At 41.3% G+C, this 21,831-nt stretch overlaps 1 protein-coding gene across 1 annotated transcript in view; it reads left to right on the top strand.

Moving 5' to 3' along the window:
* Positions 1-21,831, top strand: part of CACNA1C (calcium voltage-gated channel subunit alpha1 C) — a 704,641-nt gene that overhangs the window by 446,355 nt on the left and 236,455 nt on the right. Inside the window, exon 6 of the mRNA XM_078849824.1 lies at positions 19,466-19,627. Within this exon, the coding sequence (XP_078705950.1) occupies positions 19,466-19,627 (162 nt within the window). The remainder of the gene's footprint in view (positions 1-19,465; positions 19,628-21,831) is intronic.

Here is a 21,831-nt window from a genome sequence, read left to right as displayed (position 1 = left end):
TATGAATGTAGGTGTCAAATTTTAGACACTCCCTTTTGAAAATGTTGCCCCATGTCACTACAGTAATCTTCCATTACTCCCTATGATGCCCTCCTCTTAGCTATTACACTTTCCCACAACTTCCTACAATTGTCTTCTTACTCTTTCAATGCTCCCTCCCCGTATTCCTTGCGAAACTTTTCTCCTTATTCCTTTCTTTGAAATTCCCTTATGCTATGTCACATGGATATCCTGTCCCTTATCTGCCATATGCTGTTACATCCAAACTGTTCAAACCAGTGAGGGGTGGTCATGTTAGTCCTGCCGGCTTGACAGTCTGCAGCACTCTTTACATATGACAGCACATTCCTCACATGCTGCAACAAATATGAGGGATTATAAAGTCTCAGAGCCTTCTAATAAAGATTAAGGGTAGAGACAGTATTTGCAGTGTAAGGGGAAAGTAATTTATGCCTTTGAAAAACTCCAGGGCAGAGAATTGAATCCCAGCTGTGTACTTTATGCTGGGTTGACATACCAGCAAGCATCTTAGGGGGTTACAGCACTGGATTTTTTCCTGTATCTGGATTCTGCTCAAGTGGAATGCTCAGTTAGGTATATTGCACTTGCTTGCTAAGTATGGCAAGATTTTTGAGGGAACAAAGAGAAGAGGGCTTGCAAATGTTGTCTCATGTTTAGAATCTAATCTGTTTTTTCCAGATATAACTTCTGTGATCCTATATCTAGAATGGGAATAACTTTCCTTTTCTTTAAGGAATTTGTCTAATAGTGCCAGATCCTTGGAGAAGTATAGCCAGAGCTCCTAGTGTTCCATCCATCCCCAGCCAGTGCCAACATAAATTAGAGCAGCCATTAGGCATTAGGAAAACAAGAGTAGTGGCTAGCTGGGGACCATGAAACTCAACAGGTTGGCCCTCAAAGAGAAGACCAATTATTTTTCCCCGACATAAGCAAATGCTCTGTTCTTTTGTCTGGTTTCTAGGTAAGTCCCCTCCTACATTGCTTATCTGAAGGGAATTTGAGTTTCTACAGCTCCTTTCATACCTGACATATGCAAAATGTCTTTTGGAGCAATGAGTTAGGTACTGGTACTATATTCGGGGCTTAACCCTGAGGTGCACCTGAACTGGGATTGCTGCAGGTGATGGGAGGGAGAGTAGATGTAGAGTTACACCACTTTTCTGCGCCAGTAATCCTGAGGTTAGCCAGAGGCCAATGTAGCTCCTATTTTAAATTAGAGAAGCCTCAGGCCTGCTCTAATTTATGTTCACAGGCAGCTGTTCCACCAACTGAGGATCAGACATAGTGCTGTGTGCTCAAGCTCTGCCTCTAGCTGTTGCCTCTCAAACCCTTATATACTGTCTATACTAAGCAGGGAGGGAGTGGTGGGTGATGTTATGCTATACCAGTGTTCCCCTGTGCAGGGGGAATCCTTATCTGCCCATATAGAACATCTTTAAAGTAGCTTTGTGCCATTCTGGAATGCAAATTTGACCTTACTGAGGCCTACAGATGAGGCCCAGAGGATTTATACCTGTGCTTTCTATGTCACAAAGCATCTACCCTTCTCCTTATCCTAACATGCAGCAGTAATCTCTCCCCTTCTGTAATCCCTACCCTGTCTGTGTCACCCCCTCTGTTATCCCTCATCCACCCATTGAAATAAACACAGCTGCATTTATTTCATTGATTACACTCAGTGCAATTCTTTGATTCTAAATGTCTACATTGGGTTATTTGAATGCACAATCAAAATTTTTATTTGTATTTTCTTTTTTCCATTGCCAAGGAAATTAAATGCAGAACACTGTGTTAATTAACTGAGATTTTAAATGCACAGGACTCCGGAAATTAAAAATTCTGGTTTCTGCAGAAGCTATAATGTCCTCACTGCACACATACAGTACATTACATAGGGATGTGAGAAATCCACTTTTTTTCTATTTGTTGGATACATTTATTAAGCATTAAGTTTAATCTCATAATAAGTACCAGTCAGGGTCACACATTTTGTTCAGAAATATTTTCCTCCGGCAGTGCATAGTTGGCATAACCTTTCCCATTGTTTGTATGGATACAATGTCACTGGTAGGTCAAGGGGATGAGTTTTCTCACCATAAAGTACCTGATGATGTGGTAGAAATAAAGGATGCTGGGGAGATCCTGAGCTGCCTTCAACGGAGGTGATCTGAGGAATGGCTTGATCAAAGATGCAAAATATGTCCTTGTATATTTGCATAAAGGAGTTGATTCAGCTATAGTTGGAATCAATATCTTTGGCTAATGTCTGCCTTCGAATCCATGTGTTCAACACATGGATGCCAGTTGCCATGTGTATCTGAGGGCAAAATTTGGCTTCCAGTCCTTAATGCTGAACTGACTTTTGTTGATGCATTTACTAGTGTGGCAGCCACAAAATCCAGCTTTTTTCCTGTCTTGTGGGTTCCTGTACTGCAGCGTACATTGCACTGTAATTCAGATTTCCTCCATGCTGCCGCCTCATTGCTGAGCAAACCTTCTCAACCATCTGTCCTGTCTCTGTAGCATACGCTACACCATGTGAGGACGAGCTACGTCACCTTTCCCAAGTAATTGCCTTGCTGGTTTTAATCTCAAGTGGCCAATTTTTTTTGCTTTCATTACAAAAGGAAAAAGGGGAGGAGGGAGGGAACAACATGAACCAAGTGTCCTGATTTGGCTTATTTCATTGTATTTAAGCTTAAAACTGTATCCAAATTAAAAGCCCAATCCTGTAAACCCTCACTCCTATTAGGCACCCTTACTCGTGAGATTGATGCCATTGATTTCAAGGGAGCTACTCCCTGAAGTAAAGGCCACTCACATGAGTAAGGGTTTGCAGGATCAGGACCTAAATTCTACATTTTTGAGGGGAAAGCTCATAGAAGGATGTGATTTTCAGTGGAAACTGTTAATTCAGTATGATAATATGCATTTAATCTTAGCAAGGAGGATTGCTCACAGAAACACAGACTTCTTGTCATAATAAAGATTTGTCTCATATTGAAGGAATGCCAGTGAAAACAAGGAAATATTTATTATTTGAGTTTCACTACGCAGCTCTTTTAAAAATAGTAATAACTAAGAATGTATCGAATAACAGTGTCATCATTTATCTTACCAATTTCTGTGCACACTTGCATGATTATTAAAACAGCCTTTGTGAGAGAACAAAAAAAATAAATTACCAAGACTGTGGCTAAGGAAGTCAGGGCCTAGACAATCATTTCAAACTTCCTATTGGGAAAAAAAGGGTCATAAAACAGTTAAAACAAAATGGAGAAAGAGTGTAAAATAATCTCATTGCTCAGTATGAGATTTTCAGAAGTTTTCAGTGTGGGCCTAACTTTGCACCCAGTACTGTCAGTTTATTTTTAATGTTGTGGTAGTTCTCAGAGGTCACAATTATGGGGGGGGGGGTGGTTCCATTATGTGGCGCTTTACAAACATAGAAATAAACACAGTCACTGTCCCAAAGAGCGTAATATCTCAGAATAACCATCTGGCTTATTCTGAGTATTGTTGACATAATTGCATAGCTGTACTTCATCGTCTGGACCATAATGGAACAGCACTAGATACTCAGATTGTAACTAGCCATTGACACCAGCAGTGGGTTACCAGCTGCCCACTCATAATTAATGGCTTTCATTACCCCAGCAATGGGGGAAGGAGGGCTCTGCCATATCCAATCAAAATAGTAGGTATATTATCTGTTCCATCCTTTTCTTGTATCCTCACCCCGTTGACATCTCCTCTTCTTCTGATGGCAGTCCCAACCGTATCATCAAGTGTCAGATCCTTTGTTGGTCCTGAATGTCTAATTTTGCACTACTTACTCATTTAGTGTCATGGTTTGAAGTCTTTGTTCAGTTTCTCTAAAGTGAATCGCTGTTTGCAAATGTTACACAGTCCAAGAAATTTCAGCAAGACAAATCAGAGGCTTTTTTGTCCTACTTATAAAATTTGGCCAAAACCCAATGGCTTGCAGAGGCAGAACTGGTTTGAACTGGAGCTAGGAAACAAGAAAGATGATCTTGCTGGGTTCATAAGAACTTTTTTTAAAAAACATGCAGATTTAGTCTAAGGGTGTTTCAGTGACTCATTAGCATCATTTAACATGTGGAGTTTTTTGTTAATCTGAGTTTCCTAAAAGATTATTAGAAATGGATTGTCATTGAAGTGCCCTACTTTCCTGAGTATTGCCAAAATGTCAGCGAGGCAGAGGGCAGCGCAGCAATCAGGTAATTCACTCAAAACACCTGGAAAAAAAATTGAGTCTCATGTTCAGCCTCCAAAGAAATTATTTTTGACAATGACCTGGAATGGGGCCAAATGGCGCCTCTGCAAATTCAGAACAAGTGTCACAGGAGGAAAGAGAAACCACTGAGTACATAAGAATAAGAGGAAACAAAATTTGAGAAAATGGTAAAGATGTAAGCAGCTTTTTAAATCCACTGGAGACCTTCTCTCTTTAATGGATCCCTTCCAATCCCGCTCTGCCAAAATCAGGCAGTACATTCTGTACTGTGTTGGCTCAGCAATGGCTCACACATTGCTGTGATTATCTGGGACACAGGTGTGTCAGCTGGCTTATATTTTATTTAGTTATGTATTTATTTACCTACTTATTGGTGGAGGGAAGAGTTCCCCATGGTTAGAACAAGGAAAATGTTAGCATCAGGGAAAGTCCAGCCAACCTAATACACCCTGTCCGCTAGTGGTTTATCCAAAGCCTATCTTCCTGCTTTAAAAAACATTCTCACTTTCTTCTTTTCCCAGAATTAAACCCAGGTCCCTCTTTAACTCATGTACACTCTTTCCCCAATAACGTATCAAATATGTTTGTTACCCTTTGCTTCCACTAGTTCTACCTGAGTTGCCAATTATCCCTCATTTCTTCAATTTTAGACTATATTTTCCTAGTTTATAAGCTCACCAAGGTGAAAAATGTTTGTCCTGCCACCTCATTAATCCCATTCATAATTTTGAAAACATTTGGAAAATGGCTTTTTGATTAAATGGAAATTTTCATGAAAAAAATTCTGTTTGATCCAAATTTTTCACAGGAACAAATCTTTTTATGACTAGAGCTAACAAAACCTCCTTCAACTTTGCCTTACATAGTGGCTATGGTTAGACTGCACAATGAACCTGAGTGTTTGATTCCTGGGTGTCAGCGTCCCCACTGCAAAGCCCTGCCCATGTTACTCTGTCCTCACTCTTTCTGCATTCACTTGTATCTGTCTATCTGTCTGTGTGTCTGCCTGTCTAGGGGAATATCCCATGCTGATTCTTTATGCAGAGAAGCTCTTGGATTCTTTCCCTGTCAGTTGTGGAAGAACTTGTCTGTCCTTAAAGGGGAATTGTGAGAAGGGTTTGGAAAGACTATCAGCACTCTAGTGTTTTAGCCTGTGTCTTCACTGCAAAGTGGGTAGGTTCCAGCACATGTTATAGCAGAGCCACAGTTCTAACCCTCACCTTCAGCCAGGTAAGCTAACCCAGGTTTAAAGTACCTTTAAAACCAAGTCAGAGGGTTTTTGTGTGGACAGTAGGGAGGTTAAGTCTAAAACACAGGCAATACAAGAGTCTGGGTTAACTGTGTAGTGTAGACTTACCCTTAGATTCTTCTAATCTAGTATCATTAATGCTCTACCCTGCCCCCCCTCTGTAAGGCAACAATATCATTCCTGTAGCATGCTGGCCAGTAGTGCACACAGTATTTTAACTGGGATCTAACTAGTGCTTTCATATCTGTGGTTTTGTATTCTTTTCTGTCTGACTCTTAACAAAGTAATCTAGTAGCCTGTTTAACATTTTTCTGCTTTGAATTGAGCTGATGGGTTTAATGATTTCTCTACAATAACCCCAATTCCTTTTCCTGATCAATGTGCTGAACAATTGTTTTATTTAACACGTTTCCTAATTTGGTACCTTCCTCCCAGACTAATTATCTTACATTTGTCTTTCTACTTTAAAATGTATTTAGCATCCACCAGTCAGTCTCCTAAATGATACAAATCCTTTTCATCGTTATTTGCATTGGTTATCCTACTAGCTTTACACTTTATAGATCTTTGAACAAGTGATAAGTTAAAAAATTAGGAAGGGACAGTGGGAAATTTGATTTTTTTTTTAAATAGAAATGGTCCCCAACTGGAAAATTTGGAACCAAATTTCAACCTCCACCCTACAAAGTTTGTGGGGAGGGAGTTTGGAATCAGGTTTTTGGTTTAGACATACCTGTTTTTTAATAGTTTGATATTGAAATTTTAATCCCACTTAAAAGTTTTACTCTTCATGGGGCCAAATTCTGTACTGATTTTTATCCCATGTGGCTCCAGTGAAATCAGCACAGAATTTAGCCCATGCTGTCTAGTTTTCACCATTCCTGTCCTGCAACAACAAATCTCCATCTATGTGTCCACCCACGTGACAGTTTACGAATGCATAAGGGAAAATTCAAAATAAATAGCAACAGCCAGTGTAAATGCATTCCAATAAGAATATGTAAAATGGACAACGTTCTTGTGAAGAGTCCAGAAGATAGGAAAGCCACCAAGAGAGTGCTCCTCTGTGACAAATGCGTTCCAGGAAGAAATTTAACCATGGATCTTTCTATCCAAATGTAGTATGGCTACCTACAGCACTAAAGGAGAATATACTTATTGTGTCAGTAATGGTCTTATTTATTTGAGGCCTGTAAGTAAAGTTTTCAGACAGAGTACTCTGATTTATAAAACAGAAGGAGCAGCCATTGCTATTTTCGAGCAGAGTAATACTAAAGTGTTAGTTATTTGAGGTAGAGACTCATCCATCCAAGTACTAATTTGGCCCAAACACATTTAGGTTTTGTGTGTGTGTGTGTGTGTGTTTTTAAGGCAAAGTTACAATCAAGCATTAACATACTACATTATACGTTACTTATGACTTATTCAGGGTCAGGTTAATATTCAAGGAACCTAACTAAAGATTGTGCCTTGCTGGCAGGGGAGCCCTCCTCCTCTTAGTAGGCTAAACAAGGTGGCTGAATTTCTAAATGCCTATCCTATTTTTGGTGCTTCTCTTGTATACATACTTAGTGTGACAGCTTTTCAAGGACAGTCCATATTATACTATATCACAGTTTCAGAGGAGGAGGAGTCACATTTTTCCAATAATTTGTAATACCAAGTCTAACTGCTGACAGTAAAAAAGAAATGAATTTGTCATTCTGTTTAAAATGAAGGTCCTTTACTGGAGCAGTAAGTAAGCAGGTCGGGGGATCTCTAGGAAGCTGGCATTTTGGCACAAGTTGAATCTCTTTAATAATTTTCTCCTAAAAAAGGGGTGGGCAAACTTTTTGGCCTGAGGGCCACATCTGGATATCGAAATTGTATGGTGGGCCGTGAATGCTCACAAAATTGGGGGTTGGAGCATGGGAGCAGGTGAGGGCTCCAGCTGGGGGCATAGGCTTTGGGGTGCAAGAGGGTGGGACTGAGGGGTTCAGAGGGCAGGAGTGGGATCCAGGCTGGGGCAAGGGGTTGGGGCACGGGAGGAGGTCAGAGGTGCAAACTCCAGGCAGTGCTTACCTCAAGCAGCTCTCAGAAGCAGCGGCATGTTCTCCCTCTGGCTCCTATGCAGAGGCATGGCCAGGCAGCTCTGCACACTGCCCCATCCGTAGGCGCTGCCCCTGCAGCTCCCATTGGCCCTGTTTGCTGGAAGACTGACAGCCTAGCAGAAACATACGCTATCATGAAGAGGCCCTGATTTTGATTCCTGGGCTCATATTCTCTGTTTCCAGGCAATCAGGGGCACTGCTGGGGCAGGGGCAGCATGCAGAGCAAAGCTGCATAGAGCAAGCCCCTGACCCCCCTCCCCGGCAGGATCTCGAAGGCCGGATTAAAACATCTGAAGGGCCAGATGCGGCCCCGGGCCATAGTTTGCCACCCCTGTCCTAAAACCATCTAATTCTTGGACACAACCACCACGTGTGCAAGTCTGTTCCCTTTTCCCCGCAACCCCTCCAACAGAGCACCTCCCTCATAGCAAAACTACGATGGACCTTAACTGGAGTCAAATGCCATCTACATAGTAATTTATATAAAAAAAATTCTGTATGAGCTACATAAAATTGAAGATGTATATCCCCTTTCCTACACCCACTCATCCAGATCAGTTTCTTTGTCCAAATCTCTCTCCCATCTTTTCAGTTGGGTTGTTTTGTTATCAACATCTTTTTCAGTCAAAATTGTATATATTTTAGAAATTAAACTGGTTGTTCCACCTTGCTCCTGGCTCAACTTCTCAGATGTGGTTAAAGATCTAGATAGAGTCACCTTGTATGCAGATTTTGCAATTCAATGTTTGACCTGTAATACTGAAAATACATTATCTTTATATTGTTTACATTTTCACATATTTCTTGGTATGATTTCAAACCAAGACCCAGGAACAGCTATCCAAATTGAGTAATCTCAGGTCTTACCCACAGCGAATAGTCACTTCGGTATTTCCTAGGGATTAATTCATGATTATTAATGAAAGTAGCTAACGGAGAGAGCCTCAGCAACAGGAATTTTAAAAATGTGTGCAAAGCTGCAAAGGTGGTCTGGATGAATGGGTAATTGTTTTAATTTCTGGTACCCTTAATTTATTTTTAACGAACAAATATTGTGTATAGCTATATTTCTTGTTTGACTTTTACCCAGTGTTTGGATGGTCTATTGTTAATCCAGTTGATTACGTCTGGTAATTGTGATGCATAATAATAACAACAACAATAAGAGAAATTAGGGAAAGCTAGTCCCTTTGCAGGCTTATTCAGAACTTTAGAACTCACCCTTGGTCTTTTATGTTTCTGTATAAATTTTAACATCCTGCCATGTTTTTAATGTCATGCCAGGGATACCAACAGGGATGCACTAAAACAAAAATAATAACTTTGGGGGGACATTTGTCTTTACTGAGGCTTACCCTCCCTAGCCAAGAAATTCCTTATTCATTCCGTTCTTCCAAGTCTTTCATTATTTTTATTCCACATTAAAGGGTAATTTGCCTCAAGAAGTTTTGTATCTTTTGTCACAATATTTATTGTAAAAAGATTTCATTTTTTCTGTCTGAGTATGTGTATTGGTCACTTCACCTCTCAGATGCACCCAGAATCTTATGTTATTCAGGGTAGGAAATAAGAATTGTGCTCTGGGTCAGGGCCGTCCATAGGGGGATGCGGGGCCAGTGGCAGAAGTGACGAATCGGTCACTTCCGGGATCTACCTGTCTAGGGTGACCAGATGGCCCGATTTTATAGGAACAGTCTCAATTTTGGGGTCTTTTTCTTATATAGGCTTCTATTACCCCCCACCCCCTGTCCAGATTTTTCACATTTGCTGTCTGGTCACCCTAGACCCATCACTTCCGGGACCGACCGTGCTGGCCAATCGGTCTGGCCCATGGGGCCCCCCAAAGCGCAGGGCCTAGAGCTGTCACCCCGATTTGCAGTACCCAAGGGACAGTTGTGCTCCAAGTCATTGGTCATATTTGAAAAAGAACTCAGAACAAAATGTTTGCTTGTATGTTGTATCTCTTCCCTCCACTATTAATGAATGTTTTTGTCATATTTAGATTGTAAGCTCTTTTGGATAGGGTCTGTTTCTTCCTATGTGCGTCTACGTTGGCTAACACATTTTGGGTGCCATTGTCATGTAAATAATAAAAAATAGATAATAGTGGGGGCAACGGTCACCATTTTCAAAAGTGACTTAGGGCCAGATTTACACAAGTATTTAGGCAGCTGAAGATGCAGATAGGGGCCTAACAGGGTTTTCAAAAGCACCTGACCAGATTATGTGCCTGTAACTCCATTGAAGTCCGATAGGAGTTAGGCACCTGACCTGCTTAGGCATGTCTGAAAATCCCTCTAGGTGCCTATCTGCATCTCTAGGTACCTAATTATCTGGCTATCTTACCCCTTAGGCGCTTTTGAAATTGTTACACTGTGTTTGGATGGTAGTCTCAATTTTTCTATGTGACCAGTGTAGATATACTAGATGAAGTGGCAAAATGAGTTTTTTGTTGCTTTCCCAGGTCAGATTATTTTTCTTCCCTCAAATATCACACTGAGGTTCTGTGCAACTAGTCCTCTAAAGATGATGTTTTGGAGTTTAGCCAACATTTTTGCTCCATTTTCTTACCCAAGAAAGGAAAGTGCAGCAGTGGCTGATATGGTAGTCGAGATAGGCTTCAAGTGTAGAATCCTAACAGTTCCCCAGAAAGATCTTTCTATATTTGACTAAAACATGTCCCCAGTAGATGCTGCAGTCTTCCCAGGAAGTAAAGACTGCCGTAATATACACATCCCAGAACGCACTTTTACATTTACGAGATCATTGTTTGAATTTGTTATACTATTAGCTTTTACGTTTTACAAACCTCCATGCACATGACAAGTTGCAGTTAAGGAGGATTATTGCTGCAGGAACAGGATGCTGCCCAGAGCTCACCCCAACTAAAAAATTCTGTGGTATTTAGAGGACATATAAACTTGTTGAATGCAAACCATAAGAGCTAAAATCCTTTCATTTCAACGGGCTAAGAGTATAAGTGAGAACTATATAAAAATAACATTTTGATGTGCTCCCCAAAATTGAGGAAACAGACATACTGGGGAAAGATGCTTGTAACCCAAACTCCACGAGCCCTCCACTCAAACTTTGATGTATTCAAAATCCTGATCCATATCTTGTGCCTGGAGCCTATCTCTATTACTATCCAATGCTCAGAGCATAATCTTGAAACTGCCACTATTCTTTATTTCAAAACCCTCTTTCTTCAAATAAGGCAAAGCATGCAGTCCCTTTTCAGAGTTATGTACATGCTAGTTTTACAGTTCTAAAAGTTGTTTTATACGCTGTTTTATTATTATCTGAGTACAAAAAGCAACCAAAACATTTCTTAACCATATTTTTTCATGCTCACATAATTCAAGCCTGGCTGCAATGCTGTATGTCAAACTTTCTAAACAAATGGCTCCCATTGGAGTCAATGGCAAAACTCCCATTGGTTTCAGTAATTGGGTCCAAAATTTGCTTCTATGTTTGAGTTCCAACCTCTAAAGTACTTTTCTGAGAAAGCTGTGATTGAGTGAGAACAGGCTCAGAGTAGAAGTGTCACTGGATCATCTCAATGAGTCATTTTTCAGCCTTGGGGCCAGACTGTTTGGCTCTGTGTAGATGTGCCAGGGGAGGGCACAAAAAGCCTGTCCATTGGTGGACCTGTGCAGGGACCAGCCACAGCCCTAGTGCTTGTACTGAGCACCAAGACTTCTCCAGGAGAGCGGTGACAGTAGTGTCCCCAGAGGAATCGTGGCCCCACACTGAGAGCTGGAAGCCCATGCTACATCATGGGAAAGGGTATGACAACAGTCATGCTGACCTGCAAGCTCCCAAAGCTTCTGCACGCATTATACCTACCTCAGTGACAGCACAACTCTTAGAATCCCTGGTAGGGTAATAAATATCTGCATCCCTTCTGCCCAGCTGCATGTTAAAGGCACACTCCAGGCTTGATTCAAGATATTCTTCTACTTAACTTACAGCATTTGTCCTGTGTTCGTGGCCAAAATAGTCTTCTTCTAATGGCTTTCAATATGCTGTGTGTAGTTGGCTGCCACATTGCAGCCCGGACATGACTGAATTTTACTGATGCTATGTTATTTGCAAAGCATAATCTTTTAGGATGAAAGACTATATATACAAGACTTGTGATGGGGTATAGGTACCCCATTGTTTGTTGAATGATGAAGGGATTAAACCTTCACTGGACTGGAATAGCTCAGTCCATAGGGGGACTGCCTTAGGTGTGGGCCTGGAGAGAGGGGCAGAAATCTTTGGCCCTTAAGCAGTTGATGCGTGAAGCTGACAGCTGAGCCTCATGCACAAGGAAGTCACAAAACCCCTAAAGCTTCCAGTGGGGTAGAAAGGTGGTCCCAAGAAAGGGGAGTAGAGCTTTCTTCCAAACAGAGAGGAGAGATCTGGAGCCTAAGGGAGTGGATCATAGCACGCCCTCTTCTTTGTCCGTTCTTTTTCCTTACACAGGGTAAAACTGGGACTGCGTGGCCACCCTGCTGAGGGGAATTTTTATTGTGTGGTTGTTTCAGTTAGGTCGCCCTGACAAAAAGGGAACAATGAAAGATGAAGTGCCTCCTAGGAAGAAAACAGACTGAAGAAAGAGCTGGGTTTTGTTTTTGTTTTGCTATTCCTTCCTGGCTTAAAAGGATTGAGGTGACGACTGTGTTACAAGACTCTATAAGTATAAAATAATTGTATTCACACACACACACATCCCCTTGTTTTCTATTCTTCTCTTTTTGGGTAGATTTCAATTGGAAAATCAATTAAAAAAATTAGAAACCATAAAGAAGACATGACACCATGGAAGCACACGAATCAAGAGTATCCCATTTTACCAACGCACATGACTTTTTAAATGGTGTATGCTGAAATTACATTACTAGTCCTGCAACAACCAGTGTGTTCCATCCTGACAGTGTCCACCACTGCCTCTCCTTTGCCTTCTGCACCTTAAGCCAATTTTCTGTCCTGTGCCCTATTTTGCCTCCTACTCCATGACCTTAACCATTGAACTCTGATGTGAAACCTTGTCCAAATACTAGGTCTGTCGATTAATGGCAGTTAACTCACGTGATTAACTCAAAAAAATTAATTGTGATTAAAAAAATTAATCGCGATTAATTGCATGGTTAAGCAATAGAATACCAATTGAAATTTATTAAATATTTTGGGATGTTTTTCTACATTTTCAAATATATTGATTTCTATTACAACACAGAATACAAAATGTACAGGGCTCACTTTATATTATTATTTTTATTACAAATATTTGCACTGTAAAAATGATTAACAAAAGAAATAGTATTTTTCAATTCACCTCATACAAGTACTGTAGTGCAATCTCTTTATCGTGAAACTGCAAGTTACAAATGTAGATTTATTTTTTTTTGGTTACATAACTGCACTCAAAAACAAAACAATGTAAAACTTCAGAGCATACAAGTCTACTCAGTGCTACTTCTTGTTCAGCCAATTGCTAAGACAAACAAGTTTGTTTACATTTACAGGAGGTACTGCTGACTGCTTCTTGTTTACAATGTCACCTGAAAGTGAGAACAGGCATTTGCATGGCACTTTTGTAGCCGGCATTGCAAGGTATTTACGTGCTAGATATGCTAAACATTCATATGCCCCTTCATGCTTTGGCTACAATTCCAGAGGACATGCTTCCATGCGGATGATGCTCATTTAAAAAATAATGTGTTGATTAAATTTGTGACTGAACTCCTGGGAGGAGAATTGTATGTCTCCTGTTCTGTTTCACCCTCATTCTGCATATATTTCATGTTATAGCAGTCTTGGATGATGACCCAGCACATGTTCGTTTTAATAACTTTTTCACAGAAGATTTGACAAAACACAAAAAAGGTACCAATGTGAGATTTCTAAGGATAGAAACAGCACTTGACTCAGGGTTTAAGACTCTGAAGTGCCTTCCAAAATCTGAGAGGGATGAGGTGTGGAGAATGCTTTCAGGTGTCTTAAAAGAGCAGCACTCCAATGCAGAAACTACAGAACCCGAACCACCAAAAAAGAAAATCAACCTTCTGCTGGTGGCATCTGACTCAGATGATCAAAATGAACATGTGTCGGTCTGCTCTGTTTTAGATTGTTATCGAGCAGAAACCTTCATCAGAACTTCTAGAATGGTGGTTTAGGCATGAAGGGACATATGAATCTTTAGCACATCTGGCACATAAATATCTTGCAAGGCCATCTACAACAGTGCCATGTGAACATCTGTTCTCACTTTCAGGTGACATTGTAAACAAGACTGGGGCAGCATTATCTCCTGCAAATTGTAACCAAACTTTTTTGTCTGAGTGATTGGCTGACCAAGAAGAAGGACTGAGTGGACTTGTAGGTTCTAAAGTTTTACATTGTTTTATTTTTGAAAAATGCAGTTATTTTTGTACATAATTCTACATTTGTAAGTTCAACTTTTATTATAAAGAGATTGCACTACGGTACTTGTATTAGGTGAATTGAAATATACTATTTCTTTTGGTTTTTACAGTGCAAATATTTGTAATCAAAAATAAATATAAAGTGAGCACTGTACACTTTGTATTCTGTGTTGTAACTGCAATTAATATATTTGAAAATGTAAAAAATAATCCAAAATTATTTAAATAAATGGTATTCTATTATTTTTTAACAGTACGATTAATCACGTGATTAATCACGATTAATTTTTTTAATCACTTAACAGCCCTAACTTTTGAAAACCAAAGTATGCCATGTCCATTGAATTTCCATTATCCATCATGGCAGTAGTATCGTCCAAGACTCCAGAGGGTTAGTTAAGCTTGACCTCCCCTGCCTGAATCCTTGCTGTAGGACTATCCTGAACTAAACAGTGCAGTTCCAGGTTTTTCTTGCCACAATAATGAGGAAAGTTTCCAAGATTTTCCTTGCAGACCGTTTTAAATGTATTCATTTAAGATGGTCTGTGAGGAAAATCTTCGAAACTAGCCTCAATACATTTCCTGAAATGTATTTATTTAAAATGACCTGCATTTGTCTCTTGACACTTTGACAAAATAATGGAGTTATTTGTGTCACATTCCAGTCTTCCTCTGAAATCTGGATCAAATCTGCTATGCTCTTACAGATATCAGTTAAGCACTCCCCAATTTCTTAGCCGAGCCCTGTGTATATTCACTGATGAACCCCCACCCTGTGGTGTGTTATCGATTATCCATCTCATGCTTTGGAAATGGTACTGTAATGGCTTTCTTCAAGTGGGTCATCACAGAGATGCATCTTAAAGAATGGTACCACCCCAGGAGTAGACCCCAGAGCCATTCTGACTCAAACACCTCTTTAGTCTCAGTTCCCTCCATTTCGTCCTTGTTCCCAGGTGTTAGTTTTCTGTTGGACGATACCAGTAGCAAGTTACTACTGCCCATACCCCTCTCCCTTGCTTTCTTTCCTCTTGCTCCTGGTACTGGCTTAGCTGCTTGGCCAGGATAGGGGCAGGAGGAGAGCCAAGACTCTACCCATTCCACAGCCATTTCCCATTCACCTGCTCCAGGGAGTAAGTGGTGAGTAGCTCCATTTTTTTCTGTGTGCCTGGTCCCAAGCCAAGGTGCAATGGGAGCTCTTACTCACTTGGGCAGGTATGTAGTCTGAATAAAAATCTAGCCCTGAATAAAGTGACAATGAACTGAGGCAGGGAGTGCTGCGCGCTAGTTCAGACTGAAAGCTTTGTAGGAAAAAAATGGACGATTAATAAGATTAAAAGAAGAAAACACCACACCCAGTAAACCAGGTTTGGTCCAAAAGTAAAGGTAGGTGAAATTGCCAAAGAGAGCTCCTCTTTAAAAGGCCCAGTTGCCTTTTCTGAGACCAGCATTCTACTAGTTTCCCTGGATATGTTTCACAGAGCAGCAGTGCCCAGGGATTTGTAATGGTTGGCTCCAGTGTTCTCGTTTGAGCCACAGTGTCTGCTCCTGCAGGAGATGAACAGAGGACCCAGACTCCCCCTCCTCTGACAGCGCAGGTCTTCAGGAGTCAAGCTTCCACAGAGTGCTCCTCTACACGCTACAGTAGTGCAGTAAAAGCCAGGGAGGTTGATTCTGTGAGATAATTCTGCCTTAGCTCCTGTGCGGGTTTCCAGTCAGAAATCTAGGTAGGGATCAGTCCTGCAAGGTGCTGAGCGTTCTGCCCAAGGTGCAAAAAAGCACGTAAGCCCGTGCTTAACTTACCGCATGTCAGTAGCCCCGTTGCCTTCAGTGGAATTACTCACATGCTTAAAGTTAAGAATGTTCTTAACTGTTTTGGGGCTAGAGTGCACCTCACAGGATTGATCCCATAGTCCTGAGGGGAATATACAGCACCAAGCAACTGCTCCCTGAATCCACCCCTCCCACCCCAGCTCTGGCATCCTAAACCTACAGAGGACTGTCCATAGCTTTGAAGAGGGACCATGCTGTATTTGACCCCAATCCCTCCCTTCCACAGGCATATGGGTGGTTTTGTACACTAAATCTTGCTTCTTTGCTTTCCTCTAGAAGGTCATAGGGACCTTGATCTGGCAAAAAAAAAAAAGTGATGATGTTCCTATATAATAAATATTTTTAACATTTTATCAGTGTACATAAATACTGTAGTCTGGGAGCCCAGAGAATGCCACTAACATGTTTTGCTTGCTGAAACATTTATGGAGTCAATTTCAGGCAACAGCATGCAGCCACACTAGTCTGCTAAAGGTAAACAGAAGTGCTTTGGAAATAAACACTAAAAGGTGTTTAAGATCTTAAATTCTTACCAGAATAAAAGAGTAGGCTGAAAAATTACAAATAGTTTATTTTTGTGATTTCCCTTTCCTAGCCTCTACCCACCTGTCTATTTATCCATCCCTGAGAGCTTTTCAGAATAGGTACCATCCCTTCATGAATGTGTAAGAGTGTCTAGCACATTGTGGGGGTTTCCACAAATAAATAAATATACTGAAAAACAACAAATATTTGAACATCATTTCATATTCACTTGCCAGACCTAAGGACTCTCTACTTCTCCTGCATTAGTGAATGGCATCACTAACCTCTATAAAGCAGTGTAAGCACTGGTACAGGAGACATAGTGGGGGTGCTGACGGTGGAAACCATGTGATTGGGTTGTTATTACTACTTCAAGCCAGAGGGCACGGCAGCACCTCCAGCATCCCTAGTTCCAGCACCTATGAGTGTAAAGATGCAGCTCTCCGCTCTGCCGTAGTGGGACAGTTGATGGTATTCCTCTTTTTTAAATCCAGAATCTGGAGTTTGGTCTTGCCAGATAACAAACCGTTCCAGTTTAATTTTAGAATGTATTTATGAGTAAATACTACCCATTTTCTCTGTAAGTGGCATATCCTGGCACCTTCTCCATGCCTGCAGGGGGAAACTGTAACTTGAATGGTTCGCTGTACAGGAGAATGGGGACTGGATGGGGCATAGAGTGGTGGAGTGGGTTCACTCCCTTGCATGTTGTGAGTTCCCAGTTTGGGTGAGCTCTGTGCATGGCAGCATGGGGAGAGTGGGAACAGATGGAGCTTGGGGCAGAGGAACAGTTTAGATGTGGTTTCTCCCATCCTCTCCTCCTCCAGGGGTTTGCAGGGGCTCCTCTAGCCACTGGTGGTCATAGACTCTGGCCTGCGGTGGAAACTTTGTACCAACTTCCCCCAATGCACAGACACATCTAACCAGTGGCAGCCCTCCTATTCAGGACTGGCACAGACCTCAGAGTTTGCCTCTTTAAGATCGAGACCATTTCAATGGCTTTTTTTTTTTAATTTTAAAAAGAAAATCTCTTTGTACTGCTGTTTCCACTGTCCTCCCTCGACTACTCCCATTCTTCTTTCTCTGCTATCCCTCTGTCTTTCCTCTGCCACTCCACGACTGGGTCCTCAGACACTCCTTGTGAGTCAAAGAGATCTGTTTGTGTTGCAGGGCTGCAGGAACTCAGAAAAATAATACTGTGATAACTTGTCAACAATGCCGGACACATGGTGATAAATGTTGTGAGTGATTTTTTTTTCTCCTGCAAGTAGCTTCTGGCATTATTTTTTTGAGCTGACACCTCTAAAGTTGCTACGTTGTTAGCAGTTTTCAACTTCTAGAACCTCTGTGAATACTTTAACAGTAATGTGTGTACAATTTGCTAATTAATGGAATCATTTGGATTTGAAAACAGTTTGTCCTAATGGAATACTGCAAAGCACTTGCATTAATTCATGATAACATTATTCAGTAGCTTTTCTCGTCTTTTCTTCAAAGTTGGTTTATTATAGTAGAGAAGCTTGTTCTAAGTAACCAAGTAGAAGCCCATATAAATCTCTTGGTGATACCAGTTCTCCCGGGCTGTCTGAACTCCTTACCGTCTCCTGTTTATGGTGAAAGCTTTTGATTTTTTACAACCACCACTTTAACAGAAGGTGCAATGGTTTGAACTAACATTGCCTACCCAGTATATCTGCAGTATACTTGAGCACTTTAATGGAGAGGTTGATGATAGACATACATTTTGTATGTTTAAAAAGAGAGCACTTTTTATGCATCATCATGGTTATCTTTCCTCTCAAATGCTTTGGGGAAATCCTCTTATGAATGTTAAATAAATTAATAAAAATAATAATTAATGATTAATAATATAAGACTAGGGTCTTAGAATACTTGACCTCCAAGTCTTGACTACATTTAGAATTGGTGAGGCCTCTAAACTCATTGACAATTAAGAACTTCCTTTGCTTACTTGTAGGATATTATAAAGCCGCAAATTTTGGATCCTGATCTGAAGTTTCATAAAGTTGTTGGAATTAGACAAATTCAGGGTTTGGTTCAGACCTCTCTCTGCCGTTTCCCATGTAGTGATTTTACATTGTGGAGTGGGAAAGTGGTTTTTTATTTTACTTAAGACATCCATTGGGAACCTTCTCCTCGCTCCCAACATTAATAGCATAATAATGTTGTGCTATTTATTGTATTTTCACCATCCAACTGAGGATTTATAACTTTGTAAACATTAGTGAATTTCCAATAACCTTACAGTGTTCCTGTGATGTAGATATTATTATTCGTGTTTTAGAAGTGCGGGAACGGAGGCACAGAGAAGTCCAAGGTGCTGAGAACCTTCAGGTCCCATCATTTTCAAATGGAGTTATGGATGCTCAGCACCCACTGCAAATCAGCCCATAAGTGACTTCCCACCGTCACGCTCTGTGGCAGAGCCAGAACCCTGAACCCAGATTTCTTGATTCCCAGACCCACAGGCACTGGCTTCCAATTGTCCCAGGGGGTGCTCAACCTCCACTTCCACCAGGCCCCGCCCCCACTCCACCCCTTCATCCAAACCCCCACCCCCGCTCCGCCTCTTCCCATCCCTGCCCGCCTCTTCCTTGCCTCTTTCCGCTCCCTGTCCCCAAGCGCGCCTCGTCCCCACTCCTCCCCCTCCCTTCCAGAGGTGGACAAGAGGCGCTGAGAGGGAGGAGGAGGAGTTGATATATCCCCTGAGGAACACCTTATAACAGAGTTTTGGGAATCTTCAGAAACAGCTTCTGTGTTCCATCCCAGAGGTGGTAGCATTCAGTGGTAGGTGAAACGATCCCTTCAGTAGTTTACTTTGTAAGTCAGGTTTGCTGTGGTAAGTTTGTAGAATACTCTGGGCTCACTCTGGATGAAAGGTGCTGTATAAATGTAAGTCACTATTATCAGTTTAGCAAATGCTGGGGGACGGGGATTGGTATTATATGCCCAATAAAAATGAAGCATTTTTCTGTAGTTTACAGTCCTCGATGGCTGTGTTAGCTTTGGCTTGTTCTCTTATTGATAGTGTTGCCTTCTTCCCTTTCTGCAGGTCTCCAAGTGGTTTTAAATTCCATTATCAAGGCTATGGTCCCCTTGCTGCACATTGCCCTGCTGGTGCTGTTTGTCATAATTATCTATGCCATCATTGGACTGGAGCTATTCATGGGGAAGATGCACAAGACCTGCTACTTAGTGCAAGGCGGATTACCGGGTAAGAGATGTGTTACGTGTGGGGGAGTGGGTTGGAGGCTTGATTCACTGTTGCCCTGCACCTTGTGTAACATTTACTCCAGTGCAAAGAACATAAGCACATAAGAACGGCCACACTGGGTCAGACCAAAGGTCCACCTACCCCAGTATCCTGTCTTCCGTCAGTGACCAATGCCAGGTGCCCCAGAGGGAATGAACAGAACAGGTAATCATCAAGTGATCCATCCCTTGTCACCCGTTCGCAGCTTCTGGCAAACAGAGGCTAGGGACACCATCCCTGCCCATCCTGGCTAATAGCCATTGATGGACCTATTCTCCATGAATTTATCTAGTTCTTTTTTGAGCCCTGTTATAGTCTTGGCCTTCACAACATCCTCTGGCAAAGCGTTCCACATGTTCACTGTGCGTTCTGTGAAGAAATACTTCCTGTTGTTTGTTTTAAACCTGCTGCCTATTAATTTCATTTGGGGACCCTTGGTTCTTGTGTTATGAGAAGGAGTAAATAACACTCCCTTATTTACATTTTCCACACCAGTCATTTTATAGACCTCTATCATCCCCCCTTAGGCATCTCTTTTGCAAGCTGAAAAGTCCCATCTCTCCTCATACGGCAGCCGTTCCAGACCCCTAATAATTTTTTTTGCCCTTTTCTGAACCTTTTCCAATTCCAATATGTCTTTTTTGAGATGGGCGACCACATCTGCACACCGTATTCAAGATGTGGGTGTACCATGGATTTATATAGAGACAATATGACATTTTCTGTCTTATAGCTATCCCTTTTTAAATGATTCCCAACATTCTGTTCACTTTTTTGACTGCCACTGCACATTGAGTGGATGTTTTCAGAAAACTGTCCCCAATGACTCCAAGATCTCTTTCTTGAATGGTAACAGCTAATTAAGACCCCATCATTTTATATGTATAATTGGGATTATGTTTTCCAATGTGCATTACTTTGCATTTATCAACACTGAATTTCATCTGCCATTTTGCAAAAAGAAAAGGAGTACTTGTGGCACCTTAGAGACTAACCAATTTATTTGAGCATGAGCTTTCGTGAGCTACAGCTCACTTCATCAGATGTGAAGTGAGCTGTAGCTCACGAAAGCTCATGCTCAAATAAATTGGTTAGTCTCTAAGGTGCCACAAGTACTCCTTTTCTTTTTGCGAATACAGACTAACACGGCTGTTCCTCTGAAATCTGCCATTTTGTTGCCCAGTCACCCTGTTTTGTGAGATCCTTTTGTAGCTCTTCGCAGTCTGCTTGGGACTTAACTATCTTGAGTAGTTTTGTATCATCTGCAAATTTTGGCACCTCACCGTTTACCCCTTTTTCCAGATCATTTATGAACATGTTGAATAGTACTGGTCCCGGTACAGACCGTGGGGGGACACCACTATTTACAGCTCTCCATTCTGAAAACTGACCATTTATGCCATCCTTTGTTTCCTATCTTTTAACCAGTTAACAAAGGATGGGAATAAATGGTCAGTTTTCAGAATGGAGAGGGTATCAAATGCTACTATTATGATCTGGTACTGTTTAAACATCCAGCAGGCAGTATCTGTGCACTGGTGTGTATATGACAACAAAAGGTGTAGAGCAATGATGAATTTGGCCCTGATAGTGCAGGGAGGTACTTGGGTGCTGCTGATTTACCAGCTAGAAGAAAGCAAAAACTCTAAGGTTTTGCTCCAAGATGCTGTGCTGGGTTTAGACAGTTTCACAATTTCCTTTGCACTATTTTGGGAATTTTGTGATTGATGTGTGTGTGTGTTTGTGTGATGCTGGTGTGAGTGGCCCTATAGACAGCTCTGGAATCAAAAAGAACAGTTTGCTACGGTATTTGTCTAATTTAGACATTTATATATCACCACTCACTGCTGAGCTAAGTGGAAACTTGAGTTTCCTACACTCTGATTTTTGCAATTGTTTTAATGGGATTTTCCAGGTTTAGAAGGATCTAAAGCCAACCATCACCAGCTAAGACATTTTTAAACATGACTGTCTTTGTCCAAACTGAGGGCAAAATGATGGTAACACCCTTATAGTTAAAATGTTTTAGTCAACATTTTTTCTGCCACAATGCATTTTTCCGATGTAGGCCATGCCTGTGAGGCTGCATTAGGGAAGTGTGAAGTGCCCATTCTGAAAATGTGTCTGTAAGCTTCTGCCTATGGCTGCGAAAACAATGGATTTTT

Source organism: Lepidochelys kempii, chromosome 1 (genome assembly GCF_965140285.1).
Source record: "Lepidochelys kempii isolate rLepKem1 chromosome 1, rLepKem1.hap1, whole genome shotgun sequence".
Taxonomy (NCBI): domain Eukaryota; kingdom Metazoa; phylum Chordata; order Testudines; family Cheloniidae; genus Lepidochelys; species Lepidochelys kempii.
Note: the sequence above shows the minus strand (reverse complement) of the source record. Positions and strands in the feature narration are given on the sequence as shown.